A 16,712-nucleotide genomic window follows, 5' to 3' on the forward strand; every position below is an offset into this window, starting at 1 on the left:
ACACAAACCCCCCCCCCCCCCCACACACACACACACTCCTACACAACCCCCCCCCCACACACACACACACACACACACTCCTACACAACCCCCCCCCCCCCCCCCACACACTCCTACACAACCCCCCCCCACACACACACACACACACACACTCCTACACAAACACCCCCCCACCCCCCACACACACTCCTACACAACCCCCCCCCCCCCCCCCCCACACACACACACACACACACACACACACACACACACACACACATACACATACACACATACACACACACACACACACATACACACATACATGCACACACACACACACACACACACACACACACACACACACACACACACACACACACACACACACACACACACACACACACACACACACACACACACACACACACACCCACATTACATTACATTCCTGGTGTGTCAGAGTGTATAAGTCATCTTGGCTTTGCTTATTGAAAGCAGGTCTGAAACATCTGTACTGCACACCAGGGTCATGGACTTAGTAATACTGTACGTGTGTCCTCCTATCTGCAGTGTATGTGTGTGTGTCTGTGTGTGTGTGTGTGTCTGTCTGTCTGTCTGTCTGTCTGACATTCTAAATGTCTGTCTGTCTGTCTATATCACAGTGACTTTTTCTATTTCCCTCTCCTTTTCACTTCTACCCCCACCCCTCTCTATCTCTCTCTCCTTCTCCTTTACCCCATCTCTCTCTATCTCTCTCTCCTTCTCCTTTACCCCATCTCTCTCTATCTCTCTCTCCTTCTCCTTTACCCCATCTCTCTCTATCTCTCTCTCCTTCTCCTTTACCCCATCTCTCTCTATCTCTCTCCTTCTCCTTGACCCCATCTCTCGCTATCTCTCTCTCCTTCTCCTTTACCCCATATCTCTCTATCTCTCTCTCTCTCCTTCTCCTTTACCCCATCTCTCTCTATCTCTCCTTCTCCTTTACCCCATCTCTCTCTATCTCTCTCCTTCTCCTTTACCCCATCTCTCTCTATCTCTCTCTCCTTCTCCTTTACCCCATCTCTCTCTATCTCAGGGTTTATTAGTGATCTGTTTCACCACTCCTCCTTACACCTCTCTTTTCTCCTCCTCCATCCTTTCTTTTTCCCTTGAAAATGCACTCTGGATAAGAGCATCTGGCTAATGACCAGTATGTTCATTTCGATATCTTTCTTCATCCACTTTCTGTTGTGCTGCTGATGCAATGAAATGTAATGTTAGTGGCTAGCTTCAGTGGTGCACATGTACAGAACATACAAAATATGCCATAGAATTCTGTTTAGCTGTTGGCATCTTGAGAGCATCACATCACTACCAATACGTCAGCAAGAAGGTTACTTTGCAACAACCGAAGAGCTGTTAAAAACAAATAAACTGGGAGTAGGTCCCAGGAGCACAACAGCGGGAGATGAGACGGTGACACACACACACACACACGCGTGCACACGCACACACACACACAGCTCAGCTACTGACAGCTGACAGTAGGTGATATACACATCATTCATTATACTGTATACCCCGGCTCTGTGGGGATTTGCCTATTCATTTTGTCATTCTCCAACAATGGCAGAATTCTGTTCATAAATAGCATACAAAACTCCAGACACTTCATTATTGGTATTCCAGGGTGTGCTTACTATTGTCTTACTAATCTCCCATGGCACAGTGCAATGTAGGATATGCAACCACTGAATATAATGAGACAGAATCATCTCTCTCTATTGGAAGCGTTTCACAGCTATGAACCCACGCAGTTAGTAGTGTGTGTGTGTGTGTGTGTGTGTGTGTGTGTGTGTGTGTGTGTGTGTGTGTGTGTGTGTGTGTGTGTGTGTGTGTGTGTGTGTGTGTGTGTGTGTGCGTGTGTGCGCGTGTGCGCGCGTGCGTGCGTGGGTTGGGGAAAGTAGGTATGATGTGTGCGAGGTGTGTGTGGGAACATCAGGACTGGTTCGATGAAAACTCCACATACATCTCCACCCTTCTTAACAGCACACACACGGTACATAAAGACACACTCAACAGCCCTACATCTGAGGCCCTTAAACAGCAATGGCAAGAGCAGCAGACGGAGGCACAGAATGCTCTACGACATCTACAAAGTGAGTGGTGGATCTCCAAAGCACAACAAATCCAATCTTGTGCAGACAGCTATGACATGCACAACGTTATGATACCCTGAAGACCACCCATGGCCTACGAAGTTGCATTCTCTGTCCCCTCAGAAGTGCAGATGGGTCAACTCTCATAAAGGACCAAACTAAGATAGTCCAGAGGTGGGGAGAACCCTTTGTAGCCCTCTTAAACTAGCCGACCCAGTTGACTACTCAGGCCTGGAGGAGCTCCCAACGCTGACCACCATCCCGAGTCTTGATCTCCCACCAACCTTTTCTGAGGTCTGCGCCACCATCAGGTCACTGAAGAATAACAAATCTACTGGACCTGACTCCATCCCTGCTGAGATCCTAAAACAGGGGGGGGGGGGGGCTATCTCTGTACCAGAGCAGTTCACCAGTTCATCTCTGAGATATGGAGACAAGAGAGCATCCCCCATCAATGGAGGGATGCAAACATTGTTACCATATACAAAAACAAGGGGGACAAATCTGTCTGCGGCAACTGCAGGGGCAAATCCCTCCGTGCAGTTGCTGGCAAAGTCCTGGTGAAGTTCATGCTCCGGAGACTCATCGACACCATCACTGAAGACCTGCTACCGGAGTCCCAAAGCGGCTTCAGAAAGAACAGACGCATGCTGGACATGATCTTCAGTGCACGCCAAAAGCAGGAAAGGTGCTGTGAACAGAAACAAGACCTATTCATGGCCTTTGTGGACCTCTCCAAAGCCTTTGACACAGTACACTGTGAACTGCTTTAGAAGGTCCTCCTGCAGTATGGCTGTCCTGGGAAATGTGTGAACATCCTGCGTGAGTTTCCTTGAAGGGATGGTGGCCAGGGTAACAATTGGCGGTCAGGAGTCTGAACCCTTTGGAGTTTGTGCTAGTGTGAGGCAAGGGTGTGTGCTTGCGCCGGTCCTATTCAATGACTTCCTCCGGTGTCTCACAACACTCTTGCACAAGGACATGGAATCAGAGAGTGAGGTGAGGTGTGTGAGAGAGAGATGCTGGTAGGAAACAGTGACTATGCAGTAGGCATCGCGGTGATGGATCAAGGTGTGTGAGAGAGAGATGCTGGTAGGAAACAGTGACTATGCAGTAGGCATCGCGGTGATGGATCAAGGTGTGTGAGAGAGAGATGCTGGTAGGAAACAGTGACTATGCAGTAGGCACCACGGTGATGGATCAAGGTGTGTGAGAGAGAGATGCTGGTAGGAAACAGTGACTATGCCGTAGGCATCGCGGTGATGGATCAAGGTGTGTGAGAGAGAGATGCTGGTAGGAAACAGTGACTATGCAGTAGGCACCACGGTGATGGATCAAGGTGTGTGAGAGAGATGCTGGTAGGAAACAGTGACTATGCAGTAGGCACAGCAGTGATGGATCAAGGTGTGTGAGAGAGAGATGCTGGTAGGAAACAGTGACTATGCAGTAGACACCACGGTGATGGATCAAGGTGTGTGAGAGATGCTGGTAGGAAACAGTGACTATGCAGTAGGCACCACGGTGATGGATCAAGGTGTGTGAGAGAGAGAGATGCAGGTAGGAAACAGTGACTATGCAGTAGGCACCACGGTGATGGATCAAGGTGTGTGAGAGATGCTGGTAGGAAACAGTGACTATGCAGTAGGCACCACGGTGATGGATCAAGGTGTGTGAGAGAGAGATGCTGGTAGGAAACAGTGACTATGCCGTAGGCACCACGGTGATGGATCAAGGTGTGTGAGAGAGAGATGCTGGTAGGAAACAGTGACTATGCAGTAGGCACCACGGTGATGGATCAAGGTGTGTGAGAGAGAGATGCTGGTAGGAAACAGTGACTATGCAGTAGGCACCACGGTGATGGATCAAGGTGTGTGAGAGATGCTGGTAGGAAACAGTGACTATGCAGTAGGCACCACGTTGATGGATCAAGGTGTGTGAGAGAGAGATGCTGGTAGGAAACAGTGACTATGCAGTAGACACCGCGGTGATGGATCAAGGTGTGTGAGAGAGAGATGCTGGTAGAAAACAGTCACTATGCAGTAGGCACCACGGTGATGGATCAAGGTGTGTGAGAGAGATGCTGGTAGGAAACAGTGACTATGCCGTAGGCACCACGGTGATGGATCAAGGTGTGTGAGAGAGAGATGCTGGTAGGAAACAGTGACTATGCAGTAGGCACCGCGGTGATGGATCAAGGTGTGTGAGAGAGAGATGCTGGTAGGAAACAGTGACTATGCAGTAGGCACAGCGGTGATGGATCAAGGTGTGTGAGAGATGCAGGTAGGAAACAGTGACTATGCAGTAGGCACCGCGGTGATGGATCAAGGTGTGTGAGAGAGAGATGCTGGTAGGAAACAGTGCCTATGCAGTAGGCACCACGGTGATGGATCAAGGTGTGTGAGAGAGAGATGCTGGTAGGAAACAGTGCCTATGCAGTAGGCACCACGGTGATGGATCAAGGTGTGTGAGAGAGAGATGCTGGTAGGAAACAGTGCCTATGCAGTAGGCACCACGGTGATGGATCAAGGTGTGTGAGAGAGAGATGCTGGTAGGAAACAGTGACTATGCAGTAGGCACCGCGGTGATGGATCAAGGTGTGTGAGAGAGAGATGCTGGTAGGAAACAGTGACTATGCAGTAGGCACAGCGGTGATGGATCAAGGTGTGTGAGAGATGCAGCTAGGAAACAGTGACTATGCAGTAGGCACCGCGGTGATGGATCAAGGTGTGTGAGAGAGAGATGCTGGTAGGAAACAGTGCCTATGCAGTAGGCACCGCGGGTGCCAACCATTGATGGAGTTGCAGTTCCAACACCCTGGGGAAAAACCTTCTCACTCCTCTTTTCTCCCTCCTTCTTTCTCTCCTTTAGCTCCCAGTCACACAATATCAATATATAAATGAACTGTGTGGTGTGAGGAGAGCTGGCTGGGCTGACACGCCTGGTGGTAGATGCTGTTTTAATTACCATACTTCCATTACAACAAAATTAACTTTTGCTATTTATTACACACACACACCAAACTGCAGTGAGAATCTCCAGCTGGCCTGCACTCTCCGGTGCCATGGGGATTTTACACTATCTATTGATCTCTGTCTCCTGAGAGGGAGGTGTGTGTATGTGTGTATATAGCCTCTGTTTAATTATTTCTAACTACATGTGAGTAAGTGTGTGAGAGAGTGTGAGTGAAATGTTGGAGGCCCCCTGCCCTAACACCTGTCTGCATCTCTTCAGAGAATATTTAAATGGTGTAACAGTACCACTCTCTGGTCATTAGAGAAACTGCACCCTAATCATTACACTGGGTGTGAATGTACTTGACTTGCTTTGACTACAACTGGCCTTTCTAGTTGGGCCAATGGTCCCAAATTGGTACTCTGTGCTCTGATTGGTTCATACTTCCTATACCCGCTGATTGATTCATCCTGCTTACTGTCTTCCTGATTAGTTTCCACCACATGGCATTTCTCTCCTCGACCTCATCAACAATACTACATCCAATCACAAATATAAGTATGATCTGTGACTACCTGAGGTTGGGAGCTGGCTCTCCATTTGACGTTTGCTTGCCTTCTGCATTGAATTTGGCCTCCACTGCTTTTAGTCTATTCTTTCTCAGTGCTCATCACGGCATGCTGTCAAAAGCAACTTCATATAAACACAGCCTGACTCAGACGTTTTTTCAGTCACTTGGCTTTATCAACACAGTACATTACAAAAGGAATTTGGGCTTTTTTAGTTGCATCACTTTTCTCAAATAAACGTAAGATGGAAGCTCTCATGTCTAGGGCCCTGTGTTTTGGTTAATCATGTGACCTGGATTTTAACATTTAGTTAATGCTTTGTCATCAAACTTTCCCATTTTTGTTTTAGGTCAGATGGTCCACCACCATCCTCAGTCAATTGCTTTCATTTTTGGTCTAATTCTCATTTCTGGAAAAGGCTACAAATAAAAGTTCAAATCCAGGTCATGTGACATCATTAACCAAAACACAGGGCCCTAGACATGTCGCACTGGTGAACGAAGACTTGAACTGAGGACCGAACACAACAGACACATCCCCATCACACCTTCCAAAACTGCTATAAAATGTTCTTCACTTGGAAAATAATACCTATTGGAATCTGAAACAGTAGATTGTCCTCAAGCAACCAGAAAAGTAAATTGAAATGAGAAGTAAAATACCTGTGGAATGAATTTCAATGGAAAACAATTAAATAGTTTTATTTGATACATAGGTAGGCAATGCTGTTCAGATATAAAGAAGCACAAATGTAAAAGTGCCCCGTATTTTCCCTCTGGCTGATTATGAGACAATTTAAAGTGGAGTAATATCCAGGCAATAATATACTTCTAGTATTATAGATGTGTTCATGTTTATTTTGTTTGTTTCAGTTGGCTTCAGTTGGACATGCTGGACAGCACGGAATGAAGGGGGAGAAGGGAGATCAGGTGAGACAGGAACACACACATACTGCAAATACACACTCAAACATGTACCCACACATCCATATGAAAATACTAAAAACACACACACGTGGAGCAGCAGTGAGGATGTGGCCGTAGGAGTGTGTACTCAGACTAATCGTTGGGGAATGTGTGTACATCATCACCTGTGTCGTCCAGACACGCTGAGACACACACGCACACACACATACACATTCACACATACACACATACACACACATGCTCACTAATCACCCCACCAACACACACATATACATACACACACTGAATCTTATCAGCATCAGCATCACACACTGAGAGTTTCATAAATATTGTAATCACTGTCTCATTAGCAAAACTCTAATTATTTTAGCTTCACTTTCCAAATATACATTTTTAACTGTATTGATTTTGTGATTTATTGCCATACATACTAATTTCATAAAAACTTATCACCAGACTTTGTCTCGCTCCCCCCCTCCTTTCTTTCTTTCTTTCTTTCTTTCTTTCTTTCTTTCTTTCTTTCTTTCTTTCGCTCTCTCTCTCTCTCTCTCTCTCTCTCTCTCTCTCTCTCTCTCTCTCTCTCTCTCTCTCACTCTGTCTCTCTCTCTCTCTCTCACTCTGTCTCTCTCACTCTCTCTCTGTCTCACTCTCTCACACTCTTTCTCTCTCTGTCTCTCTCACTCTCTTTCTCTGTCTCTCTGTCTCTCTCTCTCGCTCACTCTGTCTCACTCTCTCTCTCTCTGTCTCTCTCTACCTCTCTCTGTCTCTCTCTCTCTCACTCTCTCTCTGTCTCTCTCTCTCCATCGCTGTCTCTCTCTATGTCTCTCTTTCTGTGTCTCTCTGTCTCTCACTCTCTCTCACTCTCTGTCTCTGTCTTTCTCTGTCTCTGTCTCTCTCTCTCTCTCTCTCTCTCTCTCTCTCTCTCTCTCTCTCTCTCTCTCTCTCTCTCTCTCTCTCTCTCTCTGTCTCTGTCTCTGTCTCTGTCTCTCTCTCTCTCTGTCTCTCTCTCACTCTCTCTCTCTCTCTCTCTCTCTCTCTCTCTCTCTCTGTGTGTGTGTGTATCTCTCTTTCACTCTCTCTCTATCTCTCTATCTCCCCTAGGGTTCAGACTGCAGCGAATCTGGATCTGGTACAGTAAGTGGCTTGTCCATGTAAAAAACTGCATTAGCCCTCTGACCTAGAGCCTAAACTATAGCTCGGGGAGCCAACACAACTCTTCAGGTTACTCATTATGGAAGCTACTGCATTTACACTGACATTCTTTGATGTAGCATATCTAGCCATGCAACAACAATCATAACTTGTGGGTTCACCAACCTGAGATACATGGTTGGAACTCTGGATTGAACAGGATATTATTAAGTATAATGATGTTGCTTATTTGAGAGTTTTCACGTGAGTTGTACAGCCAAGCATTGCTCTTCCTGTCTGTCTGTCTGCTAGGGCAATACAACAGAAGTCTGAATCACAAAGTTAACTAATTGGCCTGTGGACTTGAATTTACCTCCCCCTCCCCATCTAGGAACTACAAGATTACTGGAGTATAAATCATTTGTGTGTGTGTGTTTGTGTGTGTCTCATTTGTCTGTTTCTCAGTGCAAAGAGGGACGCATTGGACAGAAGGGGGAGAAAGGCGAGTCTGTGAGTATTTCTTACTGGAGTGTAACTATTGTGTTGGGGGTGTTCAGTTCAGTGTAGTGTAGAGTGGGGTACATTAAGGCAGAGTATTCATTTGCAGAGTCTTTAGGCCTGTGTTTGTTTGTGTGTGTGTGTGTGTGTGTGTGTGTGTGTGTGTGTGTGTGTGTGTGTGTGTGTGTGTGTGTGTGTGTGTGTGTGTGTGTGTGTGTGTGTGTGTGTGTGTGTGTGTGTGTGTGTGTGTGTGTGTTTTGCGGGGGGTGCAGGTTTGGGGGCGACCGTTGGGACGGTGAGGCGATGTGTGTGTGTGTGTTTTGCGGGGGGTGCATGTGTGTGTGTGTGTGTGTGTGGTTGATGTGTTATTTAGAGAGATGAGTAGAGATGAGTTGTCAATATTACTACTGCTCATCAGTCTGCCTGGTCTCATTCTGGTCCTCATTCTCTCTCTCTATCAGGTGCTGCCCGCTAACTGGGGAGAAGCTGTCGGACACAAGGTACGTCTGGTAAACAGCTGTCTGTCTGTCGGTCTGTCTGACATTCTATATGCCTGTCTGTCTGACATTCTATGTGCCTGTCTGTCTGTCTGACATTCTATATGTTTGTCTGTCTGTTTCACATTCTATTTGCCTGTCTGTCTGACATTCTACATACATGTATGTCTGTCTGTCTGCATGTCTGTCTGTCTGTCTGACATTCTATATTTCTGTCTATCTGTCTGACATTCTACATGTCTGTCTGTCTGTCTGTCTGTCTGCATGTCTGTCTGTCTGTCTGACATTCTATATGCCTGTCTGTCTGTCTGACATTCTGTCTGTCTGTCTGTCTGACATTCTGTCTGTCTGTCTGTCTGACAGTCTATATGCATGTCTGTCTGTCTGACATTCTATATGCCTGTCTGTCTGTCTGACATTCTGTCTGTCTGTCTGTCTGACAGTCTATATGCATGTCTGTCTGTCTGTCTGTCTGTCTGTCTGTCTGTCTGTCTGTCTGTCTCACATTCTATTTGTCTGTCTGTCTGTCTGTCTGTCTGTCTGTCTGTCTGACATTCTATATGTCTGTCTGTCTGTCTGTCTGTATCACAGTGACTTTTTCTTATTTCTTACTTTCTCCACCCCCCTTGTCTCTCTCAGGGAGATAAAGGACAGAAGGGAGATATTGGTCTCCAGGGACTATCTGGAACCCCAGGAAAGGATGTGAGTGGCAGCTTATCTCTTTCACATCAGCACTATCATCACCATCATCATCATAACCTTCATCATTTAGAAAATGGTTTAAATATGTAGCCTCTTTCTGCATTCCACAATGGGGTTCCCATTATGTTGATAAGCTGAGTAGTTAGCAAACCGTAAACAGCACTTCCTATTTCACTTGAATAACCAGCATGTATCTGTCTTATATTTGGCAGGAACAGACGCACACACACTCATGCTTGAACACACACACACACACACACACACACACACACACACACAAACACTCCCACACACTTCCACATACTCCTATCAGGCTAACAGAGGGTGTTCAGTCGAATTATACTGAATTACTGCCCAGTGTGTCTCTGGGTGTAGTCTTCCTAATGCCTGCTAGATTAGACTGGAGCAACAAAGCCAGCAGAATCAATTCTGCCTCATTGACTGTGTTCCTCTCACACTACCTGGCTGATTCAGGCTGACTTAAACCCTTTCATCTCACCCATTCAGCCCAACGTGGATACACATGGGAAGTTTAAAGTGTGACCATAAAGAGGAATTTCAGTGTGTGTTTGTGTTTGCATGTGTGTGTGCTCTCAGGCTTCAATATCCTTTAGGCAGAGGTTTTCATACTGTTTAATAAGAGCTAAGTGATGGTCTTTGTCTCTCTCTGCAGGGTCGGGCTGGATCCATCTGTGTGGTGGGACCCAAGGGACAGAAGGTATTCTTTCAACAGAGTAGCTTCTCTTTTAAATGTAGTATTTAACTATGTGTACTTGAATTGTATGTACACTCTACCTTTCTATGTGTATGTAATGTAAACATGTTTTTAGTGGCCCTCGAAATCAAACTACCATTTTCTGTTTAATGCCACTTTGGCATCTATTTGAACTTTAACCTCTAGGAGCTTTTTTCCCCAGGGTACCTCTGGAAAATTGGGGCCTGAAGGACTAGCAGGAGATCCGGGAAAACCCGGACTTCCAGGATTGCCAGGAATTGGAAAACCAGGCCTGCCAGTGAGTAGTGTCTCCGCTCTGGAATTCTGTTCTATCTTTCCATCCTTAGGTTTGAGGTCAGTGTCGTGTTATAACAACTCTTCATCCTCCAGTTGTCAGATGCTTAATGCACTGGGCAAGTTGGGGCTGGGATGGCAAGCAAAGAGAGGCTTAATATGGACATCTTCGGGGAGGTGCTGTGTGTGTTAACCTTGACTGAAGCCAAGAAGCATCTTCGAGGAGACTCCGTTTGTGTCTGTTCTTGTATGGCTCTGGTAGACAGAGGAAGTGAGACACAGTTACAGAGGGGGATAGTTGCTCATCACTCCTTTTAATAGAGGTGTGTTTTGTTTTGTGGCTAGGGCACTCCTGGAGGACCTCCTGGATCGAAGGGAGACAAGGTAAAAAATATATCTGAATTAAATCCAATTAAAACTCTGCTTCAAAACTTCCAAGGCCAGTTTGAACATTGAAGTACTGTATATGGATTATATTGTTTGATAAGACAACATCCCACAACAAGACTTCTGTACATTTCTGGAATGTTACAATGGTTGTTATGATTATGGTCCTGTTCCTCTCTTCCTGTCCAGGGGCATTCTGGGACAGCAGGGAAAGATGGAGAACCAGGAGATCCTGTGAGTACAGGATGTGTTCAGACCACTGTTTTGTATCCTAGTCAGTGTGTAATTTGAAACCTCATCCTCACTATCATGCTCTACTAAAATGTATTGATGTTGTGTTGTCAGGGTCCTAGGGGTCCTGGTGGTGGTAAAGGAGATAAGGTGTGTTAACCCTCAGTGTCCTGGTTTGTGCATTAGGGTTAGGGTAAGGAAGTATATTGCATGGGTTGTGAATGTGTTTGTCCATCTCTGTGTGTATCAGTGCCAATCCTGTGAGGTGTGTGTTGACATTTTGTGTCTCTTTGGTTTTGTCCCTCTCAGGGTGACCCATGTGAGGTGTGTCCCGTCCTGTCTGCAGACCTGGGCAACACTGTGGCCCTCCACGGGAAGACGGGGCCCAAAGGAGAGCCTGGGGTCCCTGCGATAGGAGACCATGGCCTCCCGGTGAGATATGCAGCACCCTTAATGCTCATATAGCTATTTCATTTGATATAGTCATCAAGGAATTTGCTTTGTATGAGAAAATAATGTTAATTTACAGCTAGGAATGTTTAAAATCTCCTCTTCTCTCCCTCTCCTCTTCTCTTCTCCCGCTATCTCCTCTCCTCTTTTCTATTCATTAGGGTCTTCAAGGAGCAGATGGGAAGGCAGGAGAGAAGGTACAGAGTCCCACCTGTTAAATTATATCTCATGTTTCATTCATGTGCTGTGGGAATGGATTACATACAGTCACTAACTCACTTGTGTACACACACATACAGATGCATACACACCAGCATACCAATGCACACAACTATAAATATGTATAGGCAAACACAAACTGGTCTGTTAGAGACACCACATTAGACTAACTGATCTGTTAGGGACACCACATTAGACTAACTGATCTGTTAGAGATACCACATTACACTAACTGATCTGTTAGAGACACCACATTAGACTAACTGATCTGTTAGAGACACCACATTACACTAACTGATCTGTTAGGGACACCACATTAGACTAACTGATCTGTTAGGGACACCACATTAGACTAACTGATCTGTTAGAGACACCACATTACACTAACTGATCTGTTAGAGACACCACATTACACTAACTGATCTGTTAGGGATACCACATTACACTAACTGATCTGTTAGGGACACCACATTACACTAACTGATCTGTTAGGGACACCACATTACACTAACTGATCTGTTAGAGACAACACATTACACTAACTGATCTGTTAGGGACAACACATTACACTAACTGATCTGTTAGGGACAACACATTACACTAACTGGTCTGTTAGGGACAACACATTACACTAACTGGTCTGTTAGAGACACCACATTACACTAACTGATCTGTTAGGGACACCACATTACACTAACTGATCTGTTAGAGACACCACATTACACTAACTGATCTGTTAGGGACACCACATTACACTAACTGGTCTGTTAGAGACACCACATTACACTAACTGATCTGTTAGGGACACCACATTACACTAACTGATCTGTTAGAGACACCACATTAGACTAACTGATCTGTTATGGACACCACATTACACTAACTGATCTGTTAGGGACACCACATTACACTAACTGATCTGTTATGGACACCACATTACACTAACTGATCTGTTAGAGATACCACATTACACTAACTGATCTGTTAGAGACACCACATTAGATATAGTTTACTATCTGATCTGTTAGGGACACCACATTAGATATAGTTTACTATCTGATCTGTTAGGGACACCACATTAGATATTGTTGACTAAGGACTAGCTGATCTGTTAGGGACACCACATTAGATATAGTTTACTATCTGATCTGTTAGGGACACCACATTAGATATTGTTGACTAAGGACTAGCTGATCTGTTAGGGACACCACATTAGATATAGTTTACTATCTGATCTGTTAGGGACACCACATTAGATATAGTTTACTAACTGATTTGTTAGGGACACCACAACATATATTTCTGAAAAAATGATATGTTAGGGACACCACATTATATATAGTTCAATAACCAATCTGTTAGGGACACCACATTAGATACAGTTGACTAACTGATCTGTTAGGGACACGACATTAGAAATAGCTGACTAACTGATCTGTTAGGGCCACCACATTAGATATAGTCCACTAACTGATCTGTTAAGGACACCACATTAGATTAGATATAGTTGACTAACTGGTTTGTTAGGGAAAGCACATTGGATATAGTTGACTAACTGATCTGTTTGGGACACCACATTAGATATAGTTGACTAACTGATCTGTTAGGGACACCACATTAGATATAGTTGACTAACTGATCTGTTAGGGACACCACATTAGATATAGTTGACTAACTGATCTGTTAGGGACACCACATTAGATATAGTTGACTAACTGATCTGTTAGGGACACCACATTAGATATAGTTGACTAACTGATCTGTTAGGGACACCACATTAGATATAGTTGACGGACTGATCTGTTAGGGACACTACATTATATATAGTTGACAAACTGATGTGTTAGGGACACCACATTAGATATAGCTGATTTTCAGAAATTAATTAAAGGATGGTATTGAAAATACAGAACAAAATTGACATACTTTGAATGAAATTCAAGGGGTTTAATAATGACCTGTTTGGATAAAAGTGCTTTACAAGCATTCAATTCAACAAGTCTTTGGCTGAACACAGTATTTATAGCAAAGGCTCTCCCTTCTTCATCAAGTGGGCTGGTTCATGAACACAAACATAAATCACAATTGGCTCCAATGTCTACAATGTTTACATTGACCATCTGTTTCTTTCCTTAAAAAGGGGGGACATTCTGACACTGATGATCCCTCAGCTAACATCTGGGTTCATATAAAGTGTTCTTACATCCCAAAATAGTGATCGTTCACTTCGCTTAAGAATAAGTGCAGTAGAACATAGTGTACTACAGCCACGATGTGCAAATGTAATATTTGTATAACACATGATAACATACTACAGTGTACAGGTCCTCTTTGGTTCCATAGGATCGCCTGGCTTACTTCCAAGAGACTTGCATGTATGGGACATCCAAGACATTTATGTACAGGACATTAAGGCATGAACGGATGTAGATTCAACAAGACTATATATGGCCATATTCTACAGAGCTAACATTCTACAAGGTTGACATAATAGCTGATCCTACTATTCGGGTATATCCCTTCTTGACTAGCTGATCTGTTTGGACACCACATTTGGTACAGTTGACTAACTGATCTGTTACGGACACCACATTAGATATATCTGAATAACTGATATGTTAGGGACACCACATTAGATACAGTTGACTATCTCATCTGTTAGGTACACCATATTAGATAAAGTTGACTAACTGATCTGTTAGGGACACCACATTATAATAAGATGACTAACTGATCTGTTAGGGACACCACATTATAATAAGATGACTAACTGATCTGTTAGGGACACCACATTATAATAAGTTGACTATCTCATCTGTTAGGGACACCACATTATAATAAGATGACTAACTGATCTGTTAGGGACACCACATTAGATATAGTTGAATAACTGATCTGTTAGGGACACCACATTAGATATAGTTGAATAACTGATCTGTTAGGGACACCACATTAGATATAGTTGAATAACTGATCTGTTAGGGACACCACATTATATATATCTGAATAACTGAACTGTTAGGGACACCACATTAGATTTATCTGAATAACTGAACTGTTAGGGACACCATATTAGATATAGTTGAATAACTGATCTGTTAGGGACACCACATTATAATAAGCTGACTAACTGATCTGTTAGGGACACCACATTAGATATATCTGAATAACTGATATGTTCGGAACACCACATTAGACGCTATACCTCAAAGGAAACATGCCTATTAGTATGTGTTATCACTAACCTGTCTCCCTGTGATAATATGTGTCTGTATGCTTGGCAGGGAGAGGTGGGGTCGGAGGGTGTCAAAGGGGAAAAGGGTGATGCATGTGCTGTGTGCCCCACCCTGAGTGAAATACCTGCTGCCAACCTTGTTGCCATGGAACAATTCCTGAAACACAAAGGAGAGAGAGGAAAACCTGGACTGGGACAGAAGGGAGAACAGGTTAGTGTGTGTTTTATTGGAATGGAATGTGTGTGTGTGCACGTGCGTGCGTGTTAGTGCGTGTATTCTGTGTTGTTCCAGGTTCTGTTTCTAACCTGGAAGTGATTTGTATTAACTCTTGTTCAGGGGGAACCTGGAGTCAGTGGCCTGGCAGGGCTGAGAGGAGAGAAGGTTAGTGCTTAGTACGGAACTCAATGGCTCAGGACGTTTGAGGATACTTCGTACCAAAAATACATTTTATACATAAGATAAAAGACTGAACATTTAGTTTAAAAGCCAGTTCTGTTGACATTACATTTTCTCTTGTTTCCAGGGTAACACTGGTGGCAAAGGAGCTGACGGTAAAACGGTGAGAGTTTATGCATATGTTAAGAGACTCTTTATGGCATACTTTTTTCAACATTCTTTATATCCATAGTATTTTTTGGGGGGCGGAGGGGTAGATCAGCTTTAATATTGCAGACATATTGTGGCTTCCATCAATGTAATTATCTGCATCATTTCCAATACCCCATATTTTGGGGGTAAATATACAGTACCAGTCAAAAGTTTGGACACATACTCATTCAAGGGTTTTTCTTTATTTTTACTATGTTCTACATTGTAGAATAACAGTGAAGACATCAAAACTATGAACTATCACATATGGAATCATGTAGTAACCAAAAAAGTGTTAAACAAATATATATTAAATATATATATATTTGAGATTCTTCAAAGTAGCCACCCTTTGCCTTGATGACAGCTTTGCACACTCTTGGAATTCTCTCAACCAGCTTCATGAAGTAGTCACCTGGAATGAATATCAATTAATAGGTGTGCCTTCTTAAAAGTAAATTTGTGGAATTTCTTTCCTTGTGGATTCTCCATTCCTGAATCTGCGACCAAAAACAAGCTACAAAACACCAGTCTCAACGTCAACAGTGAAGAGGCGACTCCAGGATGCTGGCCTTCTAGACAGAGTTCCTCTGTCCAGTGTCTGTGTTCTTTTGCCCATCTTAATCTTTTCTTTTTATTGGCCAGTCTGAGATATGGCTTTTTCTTTGCAACTCTGCCTAGAAGGCCAGCATCCATGGAGACTGACGCGTTTCAGAAGAAAGTTCTTTGTTTCTGGCCATTTTGAGCCTGTAATCGAACACACAAATGCTGACGCTCCAGATACTTAACTAGTCTGAAGAAGGCCAGTTGTATTGCTTATTTAATCAGAACAACAGTTTTCAGCTGTGCTAACATAATTGCAAAAGGGTTTTCTAATGATCAATTAGCCTTTTAAAATGATAAACTTGGATTAGCTAACACAACGTGCCATTGGAACACAGGAGTGATGGTTGCTGATAATGGGCTTCTGTACGCCTATGTAGATATTCCATTAAATATCAGCCGTTTCCAGCTACAATAGTCATTTACAACATTAACAATGTCTACACTGTATTTCTAATCAATTTTATGTAATTTTAATGGACAAAAAAAATAGCTTTTCTTTCAAAAACAAGGACATTTTTAAGTGACCCCAAACTTTTGAACAGTAGTGTAAGTATAACTTTTATATGACTGAAGCATTTAGTGAGAGGTCTATTG

General features: G+C 43.8%; 1 protein-coding gene across 2 annotated transcripts in view; it reads left to right on the forward strand.

The window, feature by feature from the left end:
- The window catches only part of LOC129820111 (collagen alpha-1(XVI) chain-like), a 133,850-nt gene that overhangs the window by 67,722 nt on the left and 49,416 nt on the right, over positions 1 to 16,712 (forward strand). For both annotated transcript variants that reach the window (XM_055876998.1, XM_055876999.1), the window contains exons 9-23: positions 6,511 to 6,567; positions 7,666 to 7,698; positions 8,161 to 8,205; positions 8,655 to 8,693; positions 9,330 to 9,392; positions 10,066 to 10,110; positions 10,310 to 10,405; positions 10,747 to 10,785; positions 10,978 to 11,022; positions 11,134 to 11,169; positions 11,329 to 11,451; positions 11,631 to 11,666; positions 14,973 to 15,134; positions 15,261 to 15,305; positions 15,448 to 15,483. In XM_055876998.1, the coding sequence (XP_055732973.1) occupies positions 6,511 to 6,567; positions 7,666 to 7,698; positions 8,161 to 8,205; positions 8,655 to 8,693; positions 9,330 to 9,392; positions 10,066 to 10,110; positions 10,310 to 10,405; positions 10,747 to 10,785; positions 10,978 to 11,022; positions 11,134 to 11,169; positions 11,329 to 11,451; positions 11,631 to 11,666; positions 14,973 to 15,134; positions 15,261 to 15,305; positions 15,448 to 15,483 (900 nt within the window). The remainder of the gene's footprint in view (positions 1 to 6,510; positions 6,568 to 7,665; positions 7,699 to 8,160; positions 8,206 to 8,654; positions 8,694 to 9,329; positions 9,393 to 10,065; positions 10,111 to 10,309; positions 10,406 to 10,746; positions 10,786 to 10,977; positions 11,023 to 11,133; positions 11,170 to 11,328; positions 11,452 to 11,630; positions 11,667 to 14,972; positions 15,135 to 15,260; positions 15,306 to 15,447; positions 15,484 to 16,712) is intronic.

Source organism: Salvelinus fontinalis, chromosome 22, assembly GCF_029448725.1.
Source record: "Salvelinus fontinalis isolate EN_2023a chromosome 22, ASM2944872v1, whole genome shotgun sequence".
Taxonomy (NCBI): domain Eukaryota; kingdom Metazoa; phylum Chordata; class Actinopteri; order Salmoniformes; family Salmonidae; genus Salvelinus; species Salvelinus fontinalis.